This window comes from Hyperolius riggenbachi, chromosome 2 (assembly GCF_040937935.1).
Source record: "Hyperolius riggenbachi isolate aHypRig1 chromosome 2, aHypRig1.pri, whole genome shotgun sequence".
NCBI lineage: Eukaryota > Metazoa > Chordata > Amphibia > Anura > Hyperoliidae > Hyperolius > Hyperolius riggenbachi.
The window spans coordinates 130,130,707-130,149,772 of NC_090647.1; the positions used below are offsets into that span (position 1 = coordinate 130,130,707).

General features: G+C 45.2%; 1 protein-coding gene across 1 annotated transcript in view; it reads right to left on the reverse strand.

Moving 5' to 3' along the window:
* The window catches only part of TSPAN31 (tetraspanin 31), a 28,552-nt gene that overhangs the window by 6,952 nt on the left and 2,534 nt on the right, over positions 1 to 19,066 (reverse strand). The window contains exons 2-5 of the mRNA XM_068267409.1: positions 11,578 to 11,745; positions 9,120 to 9,200; positions 6,080 to 6,220; positions 2,674 to 2,787 (exon numbers count right to left, since the gene is read on the reverse strand). Of these exons, the coding sequence (XP_068123510.1) occupies positions 2,674 to 2,787; positions 6,080 to 6,220; positions 9,120 to 9,200; positions 11,578 to 11,745 (504 nt within the window). The remainder of the gene's footprint in view (positions 1 to 2,673; positions 2,788 to 6,079; positions 6,221 to 9,119; positions 9,201 to 11,577; positions 11,746 to 19,066) is intronic.

Consider the following 19,066-nt stretch of genomic DNA (forward strand, 5'->3'; position numbering starts at 1 on the left):
GCATCTATACCGAGGGCACACAGACCACATTACAGAGCTCTCCCATGCACTGTGCTGTTGGGTGTACACTGCATCTATACAGGGGGCACACAGACCACATTACACGGCTCTCCCATGCACTGTGCTGCTGGTGTACACTGCATCTATACAGAGGGCACACAGACCACATTACACGGCTCTCCCATGCACTGTGCTGCTGCTGGTGTACACTGCATCTATACAGAGGGCACGCAGACCACATTACACGGCTCTCCCATGCACTGTGCTGTTGGGTGTACACTGCATCTATACAGGGGGCACACAGACCACATTACACGGCTCTCCCATGCACTGTGCTGTTGGGTGTACACTGCATCTATACAGAGGGCACACAGACCACATTACACGGCTCTCCCATGCACTGTGCTGCTGCTGGTGTACACTGCATCTATACAGAGGGCACACAGACCACATTACACGGCTCTCCCATGCACTGTGCTGCTGCTGGTGTACACTGCATCTATACAGAGGGCACACAGACCACATTACATGGCTCTCCCTTGCACTGTGCTGAATCTGGTGTACACTGCATCTATACAGAGGGCACACAGACCACATTACATGGCTCTCCCTTGCACTGTGCTGCCGCTGGTGGTTTTCCCACTTTGCATTTTGTTTGGCCCACTAGACCACCAAGGAAGCTATATTGGAGGTGAAGCCCTAGAACACCAGGGAAGCCATAGGTGGAAGGTAGGGGAAAAGCACTTTACACCAGGGGACTGTATGGGCCTCTAGACACATGGGAACCATGTAGGGTTTGGAGGGGGGCCATTAGACACCTGGGAACTTTAAAGCGGATCTGAGCTGAAAAACGAACTATAACAAATAACATGTCAATATATCTTATCTAAAGTTTTGATAGTTAACACAGCAAATCTAGCTGCAAACAGCTTTAGCAGTTTATCATGTATTCCTGTGATATAATGAGAGCGGCCATGTTCTGTTTCTCACATTACACACAGGGAAGCTGATCTGTATCTCCAGCCCTCAGCCTGTGAAAACTTCAATCCCCTCTCCTTCTCCCTCCTCCTCTCTGCCTCTGAAATCTCTGGCTAGTAACCTCCTCCTGCCCAGACTGAGCTGCCATAAGCCCTTGCTACATGAGTCTGAGAGTGCCAAGGTACTCTGGAGAAGCTGTGGGCGAGGCTTGTTTAGTTTATAGCGAATTAGAGTATTAAAACGAAAAAGGATTTGGCTTGAAAAATGCCCTATAAACTATATGAAAGGAACACAATTATGCAATGAGTAAAAGTTTATCTCAGATCCACTTTAAAAGGTGGCCAGTAGACATTGAGGTTGGCCCGCAACTAGGTCCCAGGGTACAATTTCAGCCCACTTTGTATTTGAGAAAAATCAAGACTGCCGCTCACTCCTTGCAATATGCAAACTGCTATTGCTTTCAATGATTTGGAATTTTCCAGAAGAGGTGTCGGACAAAGATATATTAGGCTTGGTTCACTTATAAAAAGGTGTCCTGTCCGGTTACTTTTTGACAGTTGGCATCAGTTTTGCATGCAATTCTATGGCTGGCTTCACACGAATAATCTGTACATTTGCGGTCCATTCCAGTTCTGTCAGCTTTGTATGTGTTTCTATGGGTGTGCTCACACATAAAAGGTGTACATTTCTGATCCAGTTCTGTCAGTTTTGCATGTATTTCTATGGGTGTGTTCACACAAAGGGTGTACATTTCCGGTCCAGTCAAGTAAATCCGATAGATAACGGATGCAAAACCAATGCATAACTAACAGGACAGTACCGCACCAGATCGGAAATGATAAGATTTGTGTGTGAACCAGGCCTTAAAGGACAACTAAAGTAAGAAGGATATGGAGGCTGCCATATTTATTTCCTTTTAAGCAATATAAGTTGCCTGGTTGTCCTGCTGTTCTCTGTCTCTAATACTTTTAGCCTCTGAACAAGCATGCAGCAGGTCAGGCGTTTCTGACATTATTATCAGATCTGACAAGATTAGCTGCATGCTTGTTTCTGGCACTACTGCAGCCAAATAGATGAGCAGGACCGCCAACTGGTATTGTTTAAAGTAATATAAATATGGCAGCCTTCATGAACTTATCTCACTTGAATTTAAAAAATCAGGGTACTGGAGTAGACAAGCGCATTTCCAAGTGAAAAGTGCAAAACCACTTCCAAAAACGACACAAACTTGGATGCTAGGAAAAAAAGACTGCCAGAAAGTTTCATCCCAGTATGTCTTCTGACTACGTCATCCTGCCTTTGGTCTTACAGTGCATATATGAGCAAACCAAGTTTGGGAGTAGCTCTATAGCAACATTAAAAATACTATCAGCAATTCAGCCAAAGTCCAGTCATGGGTAAACAGCGCATGCATGCACATTTTAATATAGCTGCTCCTTGGGAACTATAGACAGCAGATGGTCAGTCATGTAGTCTGCACGGCCACCAGCACTGTGATACTGGATGCCCATGGTCACACAGCAGACCCCCTCAGGCTACATTACTGTCTGTACTGGCATCTATGGAGGTATTTATGCCACCGCATCCTGTTTCAGGAACTGTTACATAACATTAAGTGTATGGGACCAAGCATTGGTATCATTGATATGGGTATGAAAATGATGTACTCCTATATAAATGAGAGTCCAAGATTACCTCTGTGAAGCTAAAGAAGAGTCCTACACCGCCAAGGATCTTCAAGGCTTCACCAGCATGATTCAACATTTTATCCCCACACGACTCGCAATGCTGGCTGTTAACTTTACATTCCTAGATTGAAAGAAATAATGATCATCAATAAGTGCAAAATGTGTGCTTCTGCCAATCATCAATGCGTAAGAGATACGTAGGCGACTAATGAGCTGGCAAAAGCCTGAATGATTCATCTGTTCTCATAACAATTTGGTCTCTTCATGTGCACAGCGGATCAATTGGAAATGTCAGGCTAGGAAAGCAGCAATGTGGCAACACTCCAAGCATGGGAACGCTAACAAGGCATCTTTTAACATGATAGAGTCAGAAGAATCCTACCAGGCAGCAAACCACAGAGAGTACAGAGTGTGGGAGGACATCAAGGACATCCTACAAGAGTGTGAGTGTGTGTGTGTCGAGTGAGAGTGTGTGTGTGTGTGTGTCGAGTGAGAGTGTGTGTGTGTGTGTCGAGTGAGAGTGTGAGTGTGTGTGTGTGTGTGTGTGTGTGTGGGTGAGGGTCGAGTGAGAGTGTGTGTGTGTGAGGGTCGAGTGAGAGTGTGTGTGTGTGTGTGTCGAGTGAGAGTGTGTGTGTGTGTGTGTGTCGAGTGAGAGTGTGTGTGTGTGTGGGTGAGGGTCGAGTGAGAGTGTGTGTGTGTGAGGGTCGAGTGAGAGTGTGTGTGTGAGGGTCGAGTGAGAGTGTGTGTGAGGGTCGAGTGAGAGTGTGTGTGAGGGTCGAGTGAGAGTGTGTGTGTGTGTGAGAGAGTGAGTGAGTGAGTGAGTGTGAGTGTGTGTGTGTGAGAGAGTGCGCGCACGCTTCAAGTTTTTGTAATGTCAAAATAGACCCCCCCCCCAAACACGGTTGGCCACGCATTCGGAAAGCAACGCGTACAAACGCACGCTGTGGGAAGCGAATGGGTCAGCCGCGTGTTTTGTTAAAAAATGCGTGCAGCATGCGTTCTCGGACTGCACTGGTCTGGAACGCATGCAGTGTGAACATCAGACAGTGCAGTCTATGCACTTTCTGAGGTCGTGCATGTCTGCCTCCTGCAAGCATTGCCGAAATCCGGACGGCAACGCGCGCAGTGTGACCAAAGCCTCAGGCTTGTGTGTGTATAGCAGGGTCGATGTGTTGGTGAGAGATCCGGACTTTGGGATCATCCCACCTGAGGCCATTGTTCGCCTCCTTATCCCACCCCTCTCCTTCATGCGATACTCCATCACCCCCCCCTCTAAAGCAAAAGACGTATCACTTGCCTCTAGGCTAGTGACTAGTCTGAAAAGCACTTGTCCCCAAATGGTCTCCCAACGGATCGCTGCAGACGACAGTCCTTGTATGTATTTTCAAACCTTAAAACACTTTGTTGAAGCACCTTTTACAGCTTTCACTCTTCTTAGGTACACAGATGGCATCAACTGAAGAGACTCCGATTACCCCAAATAAAGTTCAGTTGTCCTAGTACACAAATACTTAGCTGCCTGCTACAGCAAAAGCCATGGTTTGCAGAGAGCTTACAAAACATCTTAGGGATCTCACTGTTGATAGCTACCAGTCAGGAGAAGGGTACAGAAATGTCCACTGCACTGGATACACCAGGGAACACAGTGAAGACAGTCATCAAAAAGTGGGGGAAATATGAGACAACAGTGACTTTGCCAAGAAGTGGACATCCCTCTGAAATGCTGGCTGGTAAGGGAGGCTGCCAAAAGACCAACAGCAACACTGAAGGAGCTGCAGGAATTACTGGAAAGTACTGGTTGTTTACGACATGTGACAATCTCCCGTGTTCTCCATGTGTCTGGACTGTTGGGTAGGGTAGCAAGATGGAAGTCTTTTCTTTCAAAGAAATACATCCAGGCCTAGCTGAAGTGTGCACACAATGTAACAAGTCTCCCAAAATACACAAATTTAGCAGCATTTCCCACCAAAATACACAATGTGGCAGCAGTTCCCACAAAATACACAACCCCAGGTTGAGAACCACTACCCTATCAGATGTTTGTTTTTGTGACTGAATTGTCCATATTAGGCCCCTATCACACTTGCGGTTCGAGTCTGCAAGTGTCCGGGGGCCGCAAAGAGACCGTACGGGTCTCTGCGGTGGCCCCCGAAAACCACAAGTTGCGGATCCGGAATTTATCAGTTCCGGCTACAATAAAGTAGCCGGAACTAGATACATTGCAGTGCCGGAAAGGCACCGCAAGCATGGGGGATACCGGCGTGTAGTCCGGGCCACCCAAGTGGCATAGGACCGGTGCTGGAAGCATCCGGTCCTATTACCAGTGTAATAAGAAACATCAGTTTCTCATTGCACAGCATGGCCGCATGTTCGGGTCAGGATCCGGCCCGGGTCCGCAGCCACACGGGGACGTACGGCAAAAATGCAGCAAGTTGGAAAAAATCCGGATCGTCCCGGGGCTGCGTTCCCGGATCGGATCCAGACGGTCGCACGAGTGTGAATGGATACATTGATTAACAATGTATCCATTCACCATCCACTGTGTACGGAGCGTTCCGGGTCCGGGGAAGCCGAACCTGGAACGCTAATGTAAACCGGACCTTACACGCAGGCCATATCAAAAGGTGGGAAATGTTTATAAATTATTAATTGTGGTTACATTTTTTTTTATATCACATAAATGTCATTGTAACAGGAGTTTGCAATATGTACAGTATATTTGTATATGTATTCTATATATTCATCAAATAAAATTTGATTTGAACATGCCACCACACTAAAGCGGACCAGAGATGAAAAACTAACTATAAACAAGTAACATTATATATATATATATATATATATATATATATATATATATATATATATATAGATAGATAGATAGATAGATAGATAGATAACATACTGAGTCTGCACAGTATGCTCCTGGTGACATCAGCGGCAGTGAGGACACGGCAACGCAGGCGCAGTGGTTTTCTGACTTTAAAGTCTGAAATTCCAGAAGTGAACCGGAGGCGGGGCCGGAGCATTGGGGAGTGGCTGCGCGGGCACAGGTTGTCTGCGGGGGACCATTACAAGCCCCGGGTAAGTTCAACTCATTTTCCCCCGACCCCCCTACAGTATCCCTTTAAGCACACCTTTCCATAGTTGCAAGTCAAAAGCGGAGTGTTTAATTTATTTATTTATTTTTTTTAATAAAGCAAGAGTACCACCACTAGTCCAAAGCCAAAATGTTGTACGAGACATCCCAGCTACTGAGCATAAAATAAATAAAAATTATAGAATTTAGTTGCTTATTCGGCAAACTAAGCACTTAACTGCAACACTTTTATGCAGAAAACTGTTAAAAAATGTGTATAATGTAACTGATTACTGATCAGAAAAAAAAACAACAGATCCATCACAGTACGCACCGCTGAACATTGGGCAACTTCCTTCTCAAATCGCTCTCTGCTTTCTGTGGTGTTAAACAGGCCACAGCAGTTCAGGTTTTTTTCCATCTCTCTCTGAGTAACGTTGCTCATGTGCAACCACGTGGTGTTCAGAAGCTGCCCCTGTAATAAACAGAACAGCTTTCATTAAAGAAATAAAAAAACAAAATGCCTTCTGCACACTGACTTCAGGATACAAATCCAGAACATTTACAGAAAACAAAAACACAAAAAGCACCCAGGCAAAGTCCTCCGAAGTGCAGCTCCAGTAGGGGGAACTGTAGACTGGCAACTGTAGGAAAGAGAGGGGCTCTCCTAGAGCAGAGATAATGGCCAACCTGCTAAAAATGCATCTACAGTGTAGATTTAAAAACAAACAAAGCATATCAAGGCTCATGTAACCGGGAATTACTCTGATAAGCAGTCTAGCCGTGGCCAATGGCAGCAATAGATTGCTGATCCTACCGCTGGCCACGGCTGGTCGGCTTATCGAAGGTAGTTCCTAGTTACGTAACCCATATTCCCAGCTTTAAAGTGGACCTAAACTCTTGCACAGGACAGAAAGAAAACAGAGAAATGCACCCTGTATGTATTTAGAGAGCCTGTCTAATTCTCCCTTATGTGTCCAATCACAAGTTGTAATCAGATCTATCCCCTGTGTCACATGACTGCCAATGGCAGACAAGCAGATAAGCTCATTTGAACGCACAAGATGTTAACAATATGTCTGCTTCCATGAATCAGGAAGTAGAAACAGTGCAGATTTATTGCAGGATTTGTATCAGCTGTAACAAAGAAATGTTTTTTTGTTTAAAGATTATTATGCTGTTGTGTATCTTTTAGAGCAGAGAGGACGTTCTGAGTTCAGCTCCACTTTTATATGCTTTGTTTTTATATCTACACTGTAAGGCCTGGTGCACACCAGAGGAGTTTTTCTGAGCGTTTTGAGTTTTTAAATCTGCTGCTAATGTTATCCTATAGGCTAGTACACACTAGAAATTTTGATTGGCCAATGATTGGTCAATTTCACCACCTCCATGTAGTATGAGGGCCAAACAGATTTTCTATTCTATGCAGATTATATAGGTAAATGGTCATACTACATGTAGGTGGTAAAATTGACCAATGATTGGCCTATCAAAATTGCTAGTGTGTACTAGGCTTATGTGTCTGTGCACACTGGAGCAATGAGGTTTTGTAAAAAAAAACCCCATAGCATTACATTGGGAAGAGCTTTTGAAAACCTCTAAAAGCTCTTCCCAATGTAATGCTATGTTTTTTTTTTTTTTACAAAACCTCATTGCTCCAGTGTGCACAGACACATAGGATAACATTAGCAGCAGATTTAAAAACTCAAACGCTCAGAAAAACTCCTCTGGTGTGCACCAGGCCTAAGAGGTAATCTACTCTAGGAAAGCCCTCCATTCTTTTTAGGTTTCATTGAAAATCTAAATTATGAAATAAATATGCAAAAACTAGGACTAGACTACAATCCAGACGTTTGCCTGAAAGACTTGCATGTTACACCCAAACTTTAAACTGCATCTACTATAAATAGAAAAACATGTTCCTAAACACTTCAAATATATCTGTGGTCCCAGGGATGAATTCTCATTGTGAATCCAATTACTTGGTGGGGCGTTCCAATATTTTTGGCAAAAGTATTTTTCAGGCAAGAGATCCCAACATTGGAGATCATAAGTATAGAGCCAGTGACTGCTGTAACATATTAGGTTTCACTCGTTTTCATTTTTTTCTGTACAGGGATAAAAACAAACAGGCCAGTGGCGCAGTGGCTAGCACTCTCGCCTTGCATCGCTGGGCCCCCGATGCAAATCCCAGCCAGGGCCCTAACTGAATGGAGTTTGCATGTTCTCCCTGTGTCTGTATGGGTTTCCTCCAGGCACTCTGGTTTCCTCCCACAACACAAAAACGTACAAATAAGGCTCCCCCCCCACACACACCCAAATTTGCCCTAGACTACGGTAGGGATTACATTGTGAGCCCCTCTAAGGGACAGTTAAGGGACAAGACTATTTACTCATGTACAGAGCTGTAGAAGATGGCCGGCGCTATATAAATACTAAATAATAATAATCAAATGTTCAAAAACATGGTAGATGCAGGCACTTTCTCCTCTCTCAGATATAAAGAAATATTACGCGTGGCTTTCCAACCAGCATACTGGAAGCATGGATGTGTACACAGACACCAATACAGTCTACAGGAAAACCCTGAAATAATACAATGCATAACTAGTTTTGCTCATAGAATGAAACATGAAAAAGAAGAATGACCCTGCCTTTATATACAGCTATTAACCTCCCTAGAGGTATTGACGGTTAGGGCCCGTTTCCACTAGAGCGAATCTGCATGCGTTTCCTGCATGCAGATTCGCATAGACAATACAAGTGGATGGGCCTGTTTCCACTTGTCAGGATTTCTGAGCGTTTTTCTGTGCAGAAAAAATGTGCACGGTAGACCCCGCAGAATTTGCACACCGCATACCGCTATGCGATTCGCATACAATGTATTTAATAGGAAATTCACATGCGTTTTCGTATGCGAATATTACCGCAAATTTGCGGGCGTTTTCACATAAAATCAATGTAAAAGCACACAGGCACTGACATGGTTAAATTTGCATACTTACTAACATATGCGAAAACGCCTGCGAATTTAAGGTAAAATTCACGGTAAAATTCGCATACGCGTGCAAATTCGTTTTGCGTATTCCGTGACTAATTCACACCGCACAAGTGGAAATGGGCCCTTATACACGTCAATACAAAACATGCTGTGAACAGTATAAACGTGCATACACATCAATACTCTCCTGCACTGTATACTAGTCCCTTGCTTGACACATTTTGGCAAGTTACAGGGAAAAAAAGTTATGAAAATTAATTGGATTACTTTTTGCACAGGAATCCTGGGGAAATTGGATGCCAGGGAGGTTGAATAACTCCCTATCTGCCCGTATCCTGCTTTACAAGACACTAATAACATTAGAGTATCTTACTTGTTGTGACCGGTTCATTGCCAGGCAGGAGCACGAGATCACCAGTTGGAAAATAAAGATGAGGATCAATACGACCATGTACTAGTTCCAGTTAAGGAAGTGCAGGATTGCGCTATAACAGCAAGCCACTAAGCAGAGGTTAGTTATTATAAGAATTACATCCCCCATGTAAACAATTATATATATTGTAATACTAGTATACCACACTTCAGCCAGGCCACCATGCAGGCTGTACTGTCCAATTCCTCTGACTGAAATTAATGTCTGCTGTGAAAAGAACAGTTATACTCTTCCTTACCAGGGCAGTGAGGCGAATGACAGGCGCTCTGGTTATTACATCTTATTCACACTATATATAATCTGATTTCTACAGAGCATGCATTCTCCAACCAACATGACAGGCAGATCATTAGCCAAGAAAAGGAGAGTGGGCTGCTACAGCTCACCGGTATCACATTAGATGGGAGCAGGAAATCAAGTGCTGAATCGTAGATGGTAGTTGAAAAGGATGTTGCGCTACACCAACTGGCTGGATTGCAATCTTTAACTCTTTATTCCAACATCATGGTACATACAGGTAAAAGCTCAAGCTATGATTAAAGAGCCATGCTTTTGCTCAGATACACGTGAGCTTTTACCTGTATGTACCATGATGTCGGAATAAAGAGTTTATAATTGCAATCCAGCCAGTTGGTGTAGCGGAACACACTTTTCAACTACCACAGGCATATTATAATGAAATTCACACTACCGTAACCCATTGCATTTCCACTCACTATAAATTAAATGAAGGATCTGCAAGCTCACTAAAAATGCATTGCATGCACAAGCATTTTCCCTGCGAGCTCTGTGTTTGCAGTGTAAACCAGGCCTTATGCAGCCCAATTTTCTGTATCTCTGAACTAAGTAACAGTTACTAAGTAATCAAGTACAACAGTCAAGTGCTCTGACTGAAGTCTGACTGGATTAGCTGCATGTGATATGTGGCTGCTTTGTCGGGGTCAGTCAAGGAGGAAAATGGTGAGTGGAGGTTGCAGCCCACCATAGTGAAGAACTATAAAGTAAAGTCTGGTACACACATCCAATTTTATCATATGTGTGGTATGAGAGCTGACCTACTCTAGCTGTTCATAGTATTCAAAGTCGATTGGAGCATATACTACATGGGGGTGGCAAACCTGGTCAGTGATTGACCAATCAAAATTGGATGAGTATGCACCTAAACACTTTCTATGCAAGGTGTGCGTTTGTGTAAAGGTGACAAGAGAAGGAAGGAGTGGAGGGTGAGTGTTCATAAATTGTTAAGTGCCTGAACATACTGCACTTTCTTCAGTAATGGAGGTGGATTTATATTATACACAAAAGCAAGGCATACAAGATGCTCTCTGTTGCAGCACCATACCATTCAACCATGCTAAATGGGACAACTCTGCATTGTGTTCAAAATGTGTGCAGCAGTGCATTGTGGGAACGCACCGCTGCACAGTGCATCAGTGAGTTAATCAGACAGTGTTGTCTATGCACTGCCTGATGCACTTCCGTATGGTACCGTCCAGTGCAATGACGAAAAGGAAGCCTGGTAGCCCCAAAAGGATCATCTGAACAGCCAGAGTTACTCTACTCATGTAAGAATAAACAAGGATGTTTTTTGAACATTCCAATGTGCAGACTTTTGTGAATGTTGAAAGTCTATAGTAGTGATGAGCGAGAATGATTTCACGAGGAGCTAAATCGTCCTGGAGTGTGCAGAGGGTTCAGGCTGTGTAAGCAGGGGTTAACTCGCCTAGGCCGCCGTCTCTCTTCCCATGTGTTCCATCTTCAGACACTTCTGCCTTTTAAAGGGGAACTGAAGTAAGAGGTATATGGAGGCTGCCATATTTATTTCCTTTTAATCAATACCAGTTGCCTGGCAGCCCTGCTGGTCTATTTCCCTGCAGTAGTATCTGAATAACACCAGAAACAAGCATGCAGCTAGTCTTGTCAGATCTGACTTTAAAGTCTGAAACACCGGATCTGCTGCATGCTTGTTCAGGGGCTATGGCTAATAGTATTAGAGGAAGAGGATCAGCAGGGCTTCCAGGCAACTGGTATTGCTTAAAAGGAAATAAACATGGCAGCCTCCATATACCTCTCTCTTCAGCTCCCCTTTAAACCAGAACTTTGGTTGTGAAGTTGGAAGTATCAGTAGATGGAGCACTGCATTGAAAGCATCAGAAGGAAGGCTGTGGCCTAGGTGAGTAAACTGCTTACACATCCCAAACCATTTGCACGCTTTCGCACATGTAGCCTCACACAGTGCAAACAGACTCAGGATTATGAAATACCTTCTGAGGCCAAGAACTTTCCCATCACCCCTTAGTAATGATTGCTCTCCACAGCACTATTTTGTCTTTCTGCACAAAGCCCCAGTGTACTTTGCATATAACCTATTTTTTATATTAAATACACAGAAGGATACAATAAAAAGCATCACTTGATGATGACTAACTGCTCCAATTAAGCCAATAATGGCGATAAACAGAAGGAAAACGCCAACTGCGATCACTCCTCCGATGATGTGGAAGCTGGAGACTATTCCGAAGCCTTTTCCCCATGCTGCCACGCCGATCAGTAACAGGCCCACCAGCTGAAAAACAGAACACAGGAAGGATTACTACAGAGTGTCACATCAATGGGAAGACAGAAATCTGATAAAACTGGCAAGAGATAGATTAGTAAAGATGGCCATCTATCGATTTTGTGGTCCAATCGACCATACGATTAGATCATTTTATCAGATTGAATGACAATCAGTACTGCAAAAAGCATGCCCGTTTGACAATTCAAATGAAATCAGGTGAATGTATCGATCTAGCAAGCTGGTAAATCTGGGGCCAATGTGGTTGATCGGGTGCACATCGGTAACAGCGTGCGATATCGCGATGACCAACGAATGCAACGGAGCATGTTAGTGTGTCCCACTCCAATGCCTGTACATTCAAATCTCTCAGCTGTGCAGATGCCACAAGGGTCCAGCTGCTCCTGCTTCCGTATTCACGTTCCACGTGGCTGCCACATATAGCATCAGGCGCCATAACTATTACTATTGACTTCCGCATGCAAAAATACATACCAGGAAAATTGTTGCAGAGGTGGCCGGGTTTTTTTTTTGCCTGTGGAGGAAAGCGAGTTTCGCCTGTAATGGAATCAGGCTCACTGACTTGCATTGTCATGCAAATCTGCATGCAGAAAACACATGAAAATTTGCATTAGTGGAAACACGCCCCTAAGGTTAAAGGCTATACTTGCTGTAAAGTGAGGCCTGTTGGGTCCATCTCTGCTGGGAAACTAGCATGTGTACAACTGCCCTAAACGCATCTTTTCCCGTCCCACTGGAAGCTGCACCATTGTGCACCAAGCTGTCATCCCCCTTTCCAAAACAACACAACTAGTTCTAAAGCTCTAGCCTTGTAGCGGATGTGTACAGCACTCAGCTACAAAGTGTCACTCGAGGGATTGCATCCCGATCCTTGCACGTGTGTATAGGCTTTACCTATTTTGTTTTATTTGTTGTTGTTTTGAGAACTTCTAATAATGTGGTAACCCATTGACTGGAGCAGTAGAAATTCTGACTGTACTTCCGCTTTCAATAAATGATTAATATGCTAACATTTAAAATGTCAGAAATGCATTAAAGTCAGTGGGCAAAAGAAAAAAAAAAACCAGTGCAATTTGTCTTCTGGTAGAGTACCAGGATTTTCACTGTGAAAACTTTTGATGGTTCATCCCAACGAGTGACTATCACATGACACAATGATAGCTAGACCTGGGCGGGGACTTGGATAGTGTGTGTCAATCATTCCTGCCATTCCCTTTCTTTGTGATTTCAGTAGGATGGGCAAGTACTGTATTTTCATCGTATAGTGGACCTGAATGTTCAGAGGATATGCACTGGACACAGCAGTAACATACTGCACACCGTGTAACACACACGTATTTGATCTAAAGGGAAGCTTCAGTATTTGCCTGGAGTTTTTTACAGCAGCATGTGAAGTATGCTAGAAAGGTCCATCTATAAACCTAAATACACATACCAGCTTTTATTTGTTCTGCAAATGGGAAAACAAAACCCAAGGTCATATTATTCTAGTGCTTGCCAGGTCATCCTTTACAAACAGCAGGGAATTAACCTGTGATACTACTACAGAGCCAAACACCAAACTCCTGTCATAATTTTAAAAAAAAAAAATCTCAATAATATATTCGTTGTAGTCAATTACAGTAGGTCTTGTTCAAGCTATATGCATCTCACAGGCATACATGAAAAAAAGGTGCCTGAGATAAAAGAAAAAAAAAAAAAGGTGCAAGTGATTACAGCTAGCAGTATATCGTTAAAATTAACAATGTTCTATTAGGCTATGTTCACATTATAAACTTCCAGCACTATTTTAAGTACTGAGCAATTTTTGCGGTTTTTAAAATCGCTTTTCCCTATGCTTTATAAGTGCTTTTCTAAGCGCTTTTGCAGGGCAATTTTTTTCACACTTCCCGACGTTAGTCAGGAAGTGAACTCTTGTCATTCGGGAATGAATAAATACAATGTATTTATTCAAGAAAGCACTGGGGAAATCGCTATATAAAAGCTCTTTTTTAAGCGCTTTGCGATTTCCCTATACCTTGCATTGAGCCAAATTGCCCTGAAAATGGTGCAGGCCACGCTTTTTGGAGCGGATCGCAATTGAACCGCTCATATGTACAATACAATAACAGGAGACTTGGGTGAAGCTTGCGCCGCCATAGATCGTAATAGGAATTACGGCTATAGTGGTGCACACTGAGTAACTTTGGCGCCGTCAGAAGACGGAGCTGAATTTACTTTTAAAACACTAATTCGGCAATAGCTGGAAGCCGAATTACATCATTTCCCACCATCCACATGGACCTAAAGGGGGAATAGTAATTAACGTCGCCAGGAACTTGTGCAGTAGCAGGATAAGCCATACCGGCTGTATCCTGCACCCAAGTCTCCCGGCGGCGATTTCTCTCGTACGCATACAAAGTACTGTGTTTCCAAGTAAAGGGTGATGGTGAGAAGGGGGGTTATAAAGCACGGTGGCCACTGTGACTCGCTCTGCAAAGATTTAGAGGGAGAGGTGCTCCCCCCACTCCCTCGGCTAAGAGCCAGAATTTAGGTCTGACGCAAGTACAAGTCGACCCCTTTATTTTATTTAGTGAGTCAGACCTACATTTCTAGACATATAGTAGAGTATATATGGTGAGTATTTATAGTCATAATTTTTAAAATTCCTAATAGACTGACAACTTCAAGCGCCCCAGGGGTATGTGTACCATATGTCGAGAACATAGGGTAGCCCCTGCCACAAGAAATGCATAGAACCTGCTAAAGAACAGATTTTCATGAATATTTAAATATAGACTTAGAGAGTAACTGTCGGGCATAAAATCAATTCTTTATTTTTATCTGGTACACAAGTAATAAGGATGCTAATCAGGCAATCCAAAAGTTAAAATCACTATTACTTTTCTTGTTGATAAATTATCATTCCCCAGTTTACATGACTCTTATTTGGTACACAGAAAATGTGGTACACAAAAGAGAAGTTGCAGGGCATGCTGGGTTGTCTTTTTTTCCTTCTCTACTTCCCCTCAGATTTAACTAATGCAGCCTGATTGGCTGAAGTCTCTTTCCCTCCTGTTTTCCCCTCCCACACTTCTGTTACTCTCTGATTGGCCAAAATTTCTCAGGCTGAAACAATGCACTTTCTATAGTGAAGGGCGGCCAAATCTGGCAGAGGAGACTAAAGGTCCGTACACACGCCGGACTGCAGGCAACGACGGGTCCGTCGTCACCTCCCGCTGGGTGGGCGTTCCAGCGACAGTCCGGCGTGTGTACAGTCTGTCGGCGGACTGATACGGCTGTTTCTGAGCGATCCGCTGGGGGCGGATCGCTCAGAAACAGCCGTATCAGTCCGCCGACAGACTGTACACACGCCGGACTGTCGCTGGAACGCCCACCCAGCAGGAGGTGACGATGGACCCGTTGTTGCCAGCAGTCCGGCGTGTGTACGGACCTTAAGGGTGGATATTACATCACGACTGGCTTCAAAATAGCCACAGTAAATATGGAAACTGTCTAGAATAGGATTCTCTACTTTTCCTTTATAAAATTCACAGGACTCATAAAGTGGACAGTGCAATACATATGTTATGTAACTAGAGCAAGTATTTATCTACCTATATATTTGTTTTTTTTTCCTGAGATAGTATGGCTGACAGCTCCTCTTTAAGCTACCATATATGTTGAAAGAAGGGGAATAGCAGTTTCCATTTGTTTTAGTATGGGTTTCCATTAATCTATATTATAAAGAAGACAAAGAAAATGAATACTTCCAAACTCACCGCTTGCAGGAATGTCTGTAGTATGTCTGTAGTAAATATTCTTTCTAGATCCATTGTTAGGGATGAGCACAAAATTTGCTTTGAAGATAGAAAAAAACAAAAAAAAAAACAAACAAAAAAAAACCTGGGGGTTTCTCTAAGGGCTGGAACCCACTACAAAACGCTAATCGCAATTGCTAGCGTTTTGTAAGAGCTTTTTGTAAGCGATTTCATGAGCGTTTTTGGTAGGGATTTTAAAAAGTGTAAGGTTTTTGCCAGCGATTGTATAGTGATTAGCGTTTTTAACTCTGACTGGTCCTTTAAATTAATTTAATTTTTTTTCATAGTGTGCAGTAACTTCAAAACACTAGCAAAATCGCTCTGTGTAGGTTTTGATGAGCGATTAGGCCAGCGTTTATATACTTTACATTTCAGAAACGCTAACGCTAAACATGCTGCATGTCCTGCGTTTTGGTAATCACAATCGCTCCAGTGACATTTGGCCCATCCATTAACATTAACTGAGCGTTTAGGGAAATCGCTAGCTGTTTGAATCGCTCCCTAAACGTTTAGAAAAATCGCTCTAGTGGGTTCCACCCCTAACTCATGTTTTATTAACTTAAACTTATCTCAAAACAAACCTGAGAGGTTTGCAATGCATATTTTTTCTACCTCGGGAGGGGGAAGCGTCAAGATCCTAAAGAGGCTCCCCCTGTCATCCTCCGCACACCGCTTCCCCTGCTGGAACCCCTCGAAAAGTGGCCCCCATGCACATGTGCACTACCACCGTCCCGCTATGGTGGAAGTAGGCGAGCCGGATTAGGACTGTGCCACTGCGCAGGTGTAGACAGTGCGCCCTGAAGCGTTGGCCCAATCCAGCCTGGCTATTGCCGAAGAGAGCAGAGCTAGACAGAGCTAGCGTGCATTCCCGAGGCACCGACAAGCGTTGACATGCAGACTTTTGGGAGTTCAACCACTGGAACGAGATTGGGGAGGAGGACGATGGAAGCCTCTTTAGGATCCAGAGGCATGTATTGTTTCACTTAATGGGGTTTTGGATGTTTGGAACGGCACGGAAGTGACAACATGCAGTGGATGGGGCAAGTGAGAACAGTTCTCTCAGCCTTCGCTCAGCTGAAGGAATCCGGAAATTCTGAAGGGCGTCTGTGTATGCCATACACATGCCAGATTCTTGGCCGCCACAGCTGAATTTTAGTGTATGCGCAGAGCTTAAAGTGTACCCGAGGGGGATTTATGCTCTTAAATGGCAAACATCACTGCGTAAAAAATAAAAACAAAAAAGCTTATTTTAATGGTTTAAAAACTGTAAAGAGACAGCCCTATTCATTTGTACTGAATGGGACTGCATTGCTCTGTGTTCCAAGTCACATGGCTGTGTACAATGCTACCAGTGGGATCCGGCCCTGAGTCAGGCGCCTATGTATACCGCTAGCAGTGGGACCAGGCCGCAAGTCAGACGGCTGTGTACACTGCTACCAGTGGGATCAGGCCCCAAGTCAGACGGCTGTGTACACTGCTACCAGTGGGATCAGGCCCCAAGTCAGACGGCTGTGTACACTGCTACCAGTGGGATCAGGCCCCAAGTCAGACGGCTGTGTACACTGCTACCAGTGGGATCAGGCCCCAAGTCAGACGGCTGTGTACACTGCATCCAGTGGGATCAGGCCCTAAGTCAGACGGCTGTGTACACTGCATCCAGTGGGATCAGGCCCCAAGTCAGACGGCTGTGTACACTGCTACCAGTGGGATCAGGCCCCAAGTCAGACGGCTGTGTACACTGCTACCAGTGGGATCAGGCCCCAAGTCAGACGGCTGTGTACACTGCTACCAGTGGGATCAGGCCCCAAGTCAGACGGCTGTGTACACTGCATCCAGTGGGATCAGGCCCTAAGTCAGACGGCTGTGTACACTGCATCCAGTGGGATCAGGCCCCAAGTCAGGCGGCTTTGTACACTGCTACCAGTGAGATCAGGCCCCAAGTCAGGCGGCTGTGTATACTGCTTCCAGTGGGATCAGGCCCCAAGTCAGGCGGCTGTGTACACTGTTACCAGAGGGATCAGGCCCCAAGTCAGGCAGCTGTGTACACCGCTACAAGTGGGATCAGGCCCCAAGTCTTACTTTTTGCTGCAATAGATAAGTGCCCCAGAATATTTGACTGTTTCTAGAGATTCCTCGTGTAGTTTAACCACTTAACGACCGCCTAACGCCGATAGGCGTCGGCGGGTCATTAGTGGTATAGCATGGAAACGGCCGCTCGATCGAGCGGCCTTTCCATGCCAGTTCACGGAGACTGTCTCCGTGAACAGTGTGCGAGCCGCCGATCGCGGCTCGCACGCATAATGTAAACATCCGTGGAAGAAATCCCCGCTGTTTACATCACACGGCGCTGCTGCGCAGCAGCGCCGTGACGTAGATCAGCGATCCCCGGCCTCTGATTGGCCGGGGATCGCCGGCATCTGATAGGCAGAAGCCTATCCTATCAGGCGCAGGACGGAACTCCGTCCTGCGCCACTCACAGGGTAAGGGAGAGGGAGGGAAAGCCGGGGAGGGCGGAAAGCGCTCCGGAGGGGGGCTTTGAAGAGCCCCCCCCCGGAAAGTGCGGGTAGCCGGCGGCGATCAGACCCCCCCAGCAGGACATCCCCCTAGTGGGGAAAAAACGGGGGAAGTCTGATCACCCTGGCTATTTCCTGATCGGTGCTGCGGGCTGGAGAGTCCACGCAGCACCGATCAGAAGAAAATACCCTGGTCCTTAACCTCCTGAGCGGTCTGGACGAGCTCAGCTCGTCCATCACCGCCGGAGGCTGCCGCTCAGGCCCTGCTGGGCCGATTTTTATCAAATAAAGTGCAGCACACGCAGCCGGCACTTTGCCAGCCGCGTGTGCTGCCTGATCGCCGCCGCTCTGCGGCGATTCGCCGCGAGCAGCGGCGAAAGAGGGCCCCCCTAGCCGCCTGAGCCCTGCGCAGCCGGAACAAAAAGTTCCGGCCAGCGCTAAGGGCTGGATCGGAGGCGGCTGACGTCAGGACGTCGGCTGACGTCGATGACGTCACTCCGCTCGTCGCTATGGCGACGATATAAGCAAAACAAGGAAGGCCGCTCATTGCGGCCTTCCTTGTTTATTCTGGGCGCCGGAGGCGATCGGAAGATCGCCTCCGGAGCGCCCTCTAGTGGGCTTTCATGCAGCCAACTTTCAGTTGGCTGCATGAAATAGTTTTTTTTTTATTTAAAAAAAACCCTCCCGCAGCCACCCTGGCGATTTAATCAGAACGCCAGGGTGGTTAAGTGGTTAAACCAAATGCTTGTTTTTCTATGGGAGCAAAAAAAAGCGAGCATGGTTTATGTGACCCAGCAGGAAAGTCCATAGAAAACAGTTCTCCAATCACAGCTCCCGCTACAAATTGAAGCATTCTAACTAATCAAATAGTCTGGGCTTATTATTACTTACAGCCTATCTGAAACTTAGAAGTTTGAGAGGGTGCTGACCACCCAATCACATTAGCAGAATTTCCTAAATCTAACCGGCTACACCAGATCATGGTAGGGTCATACT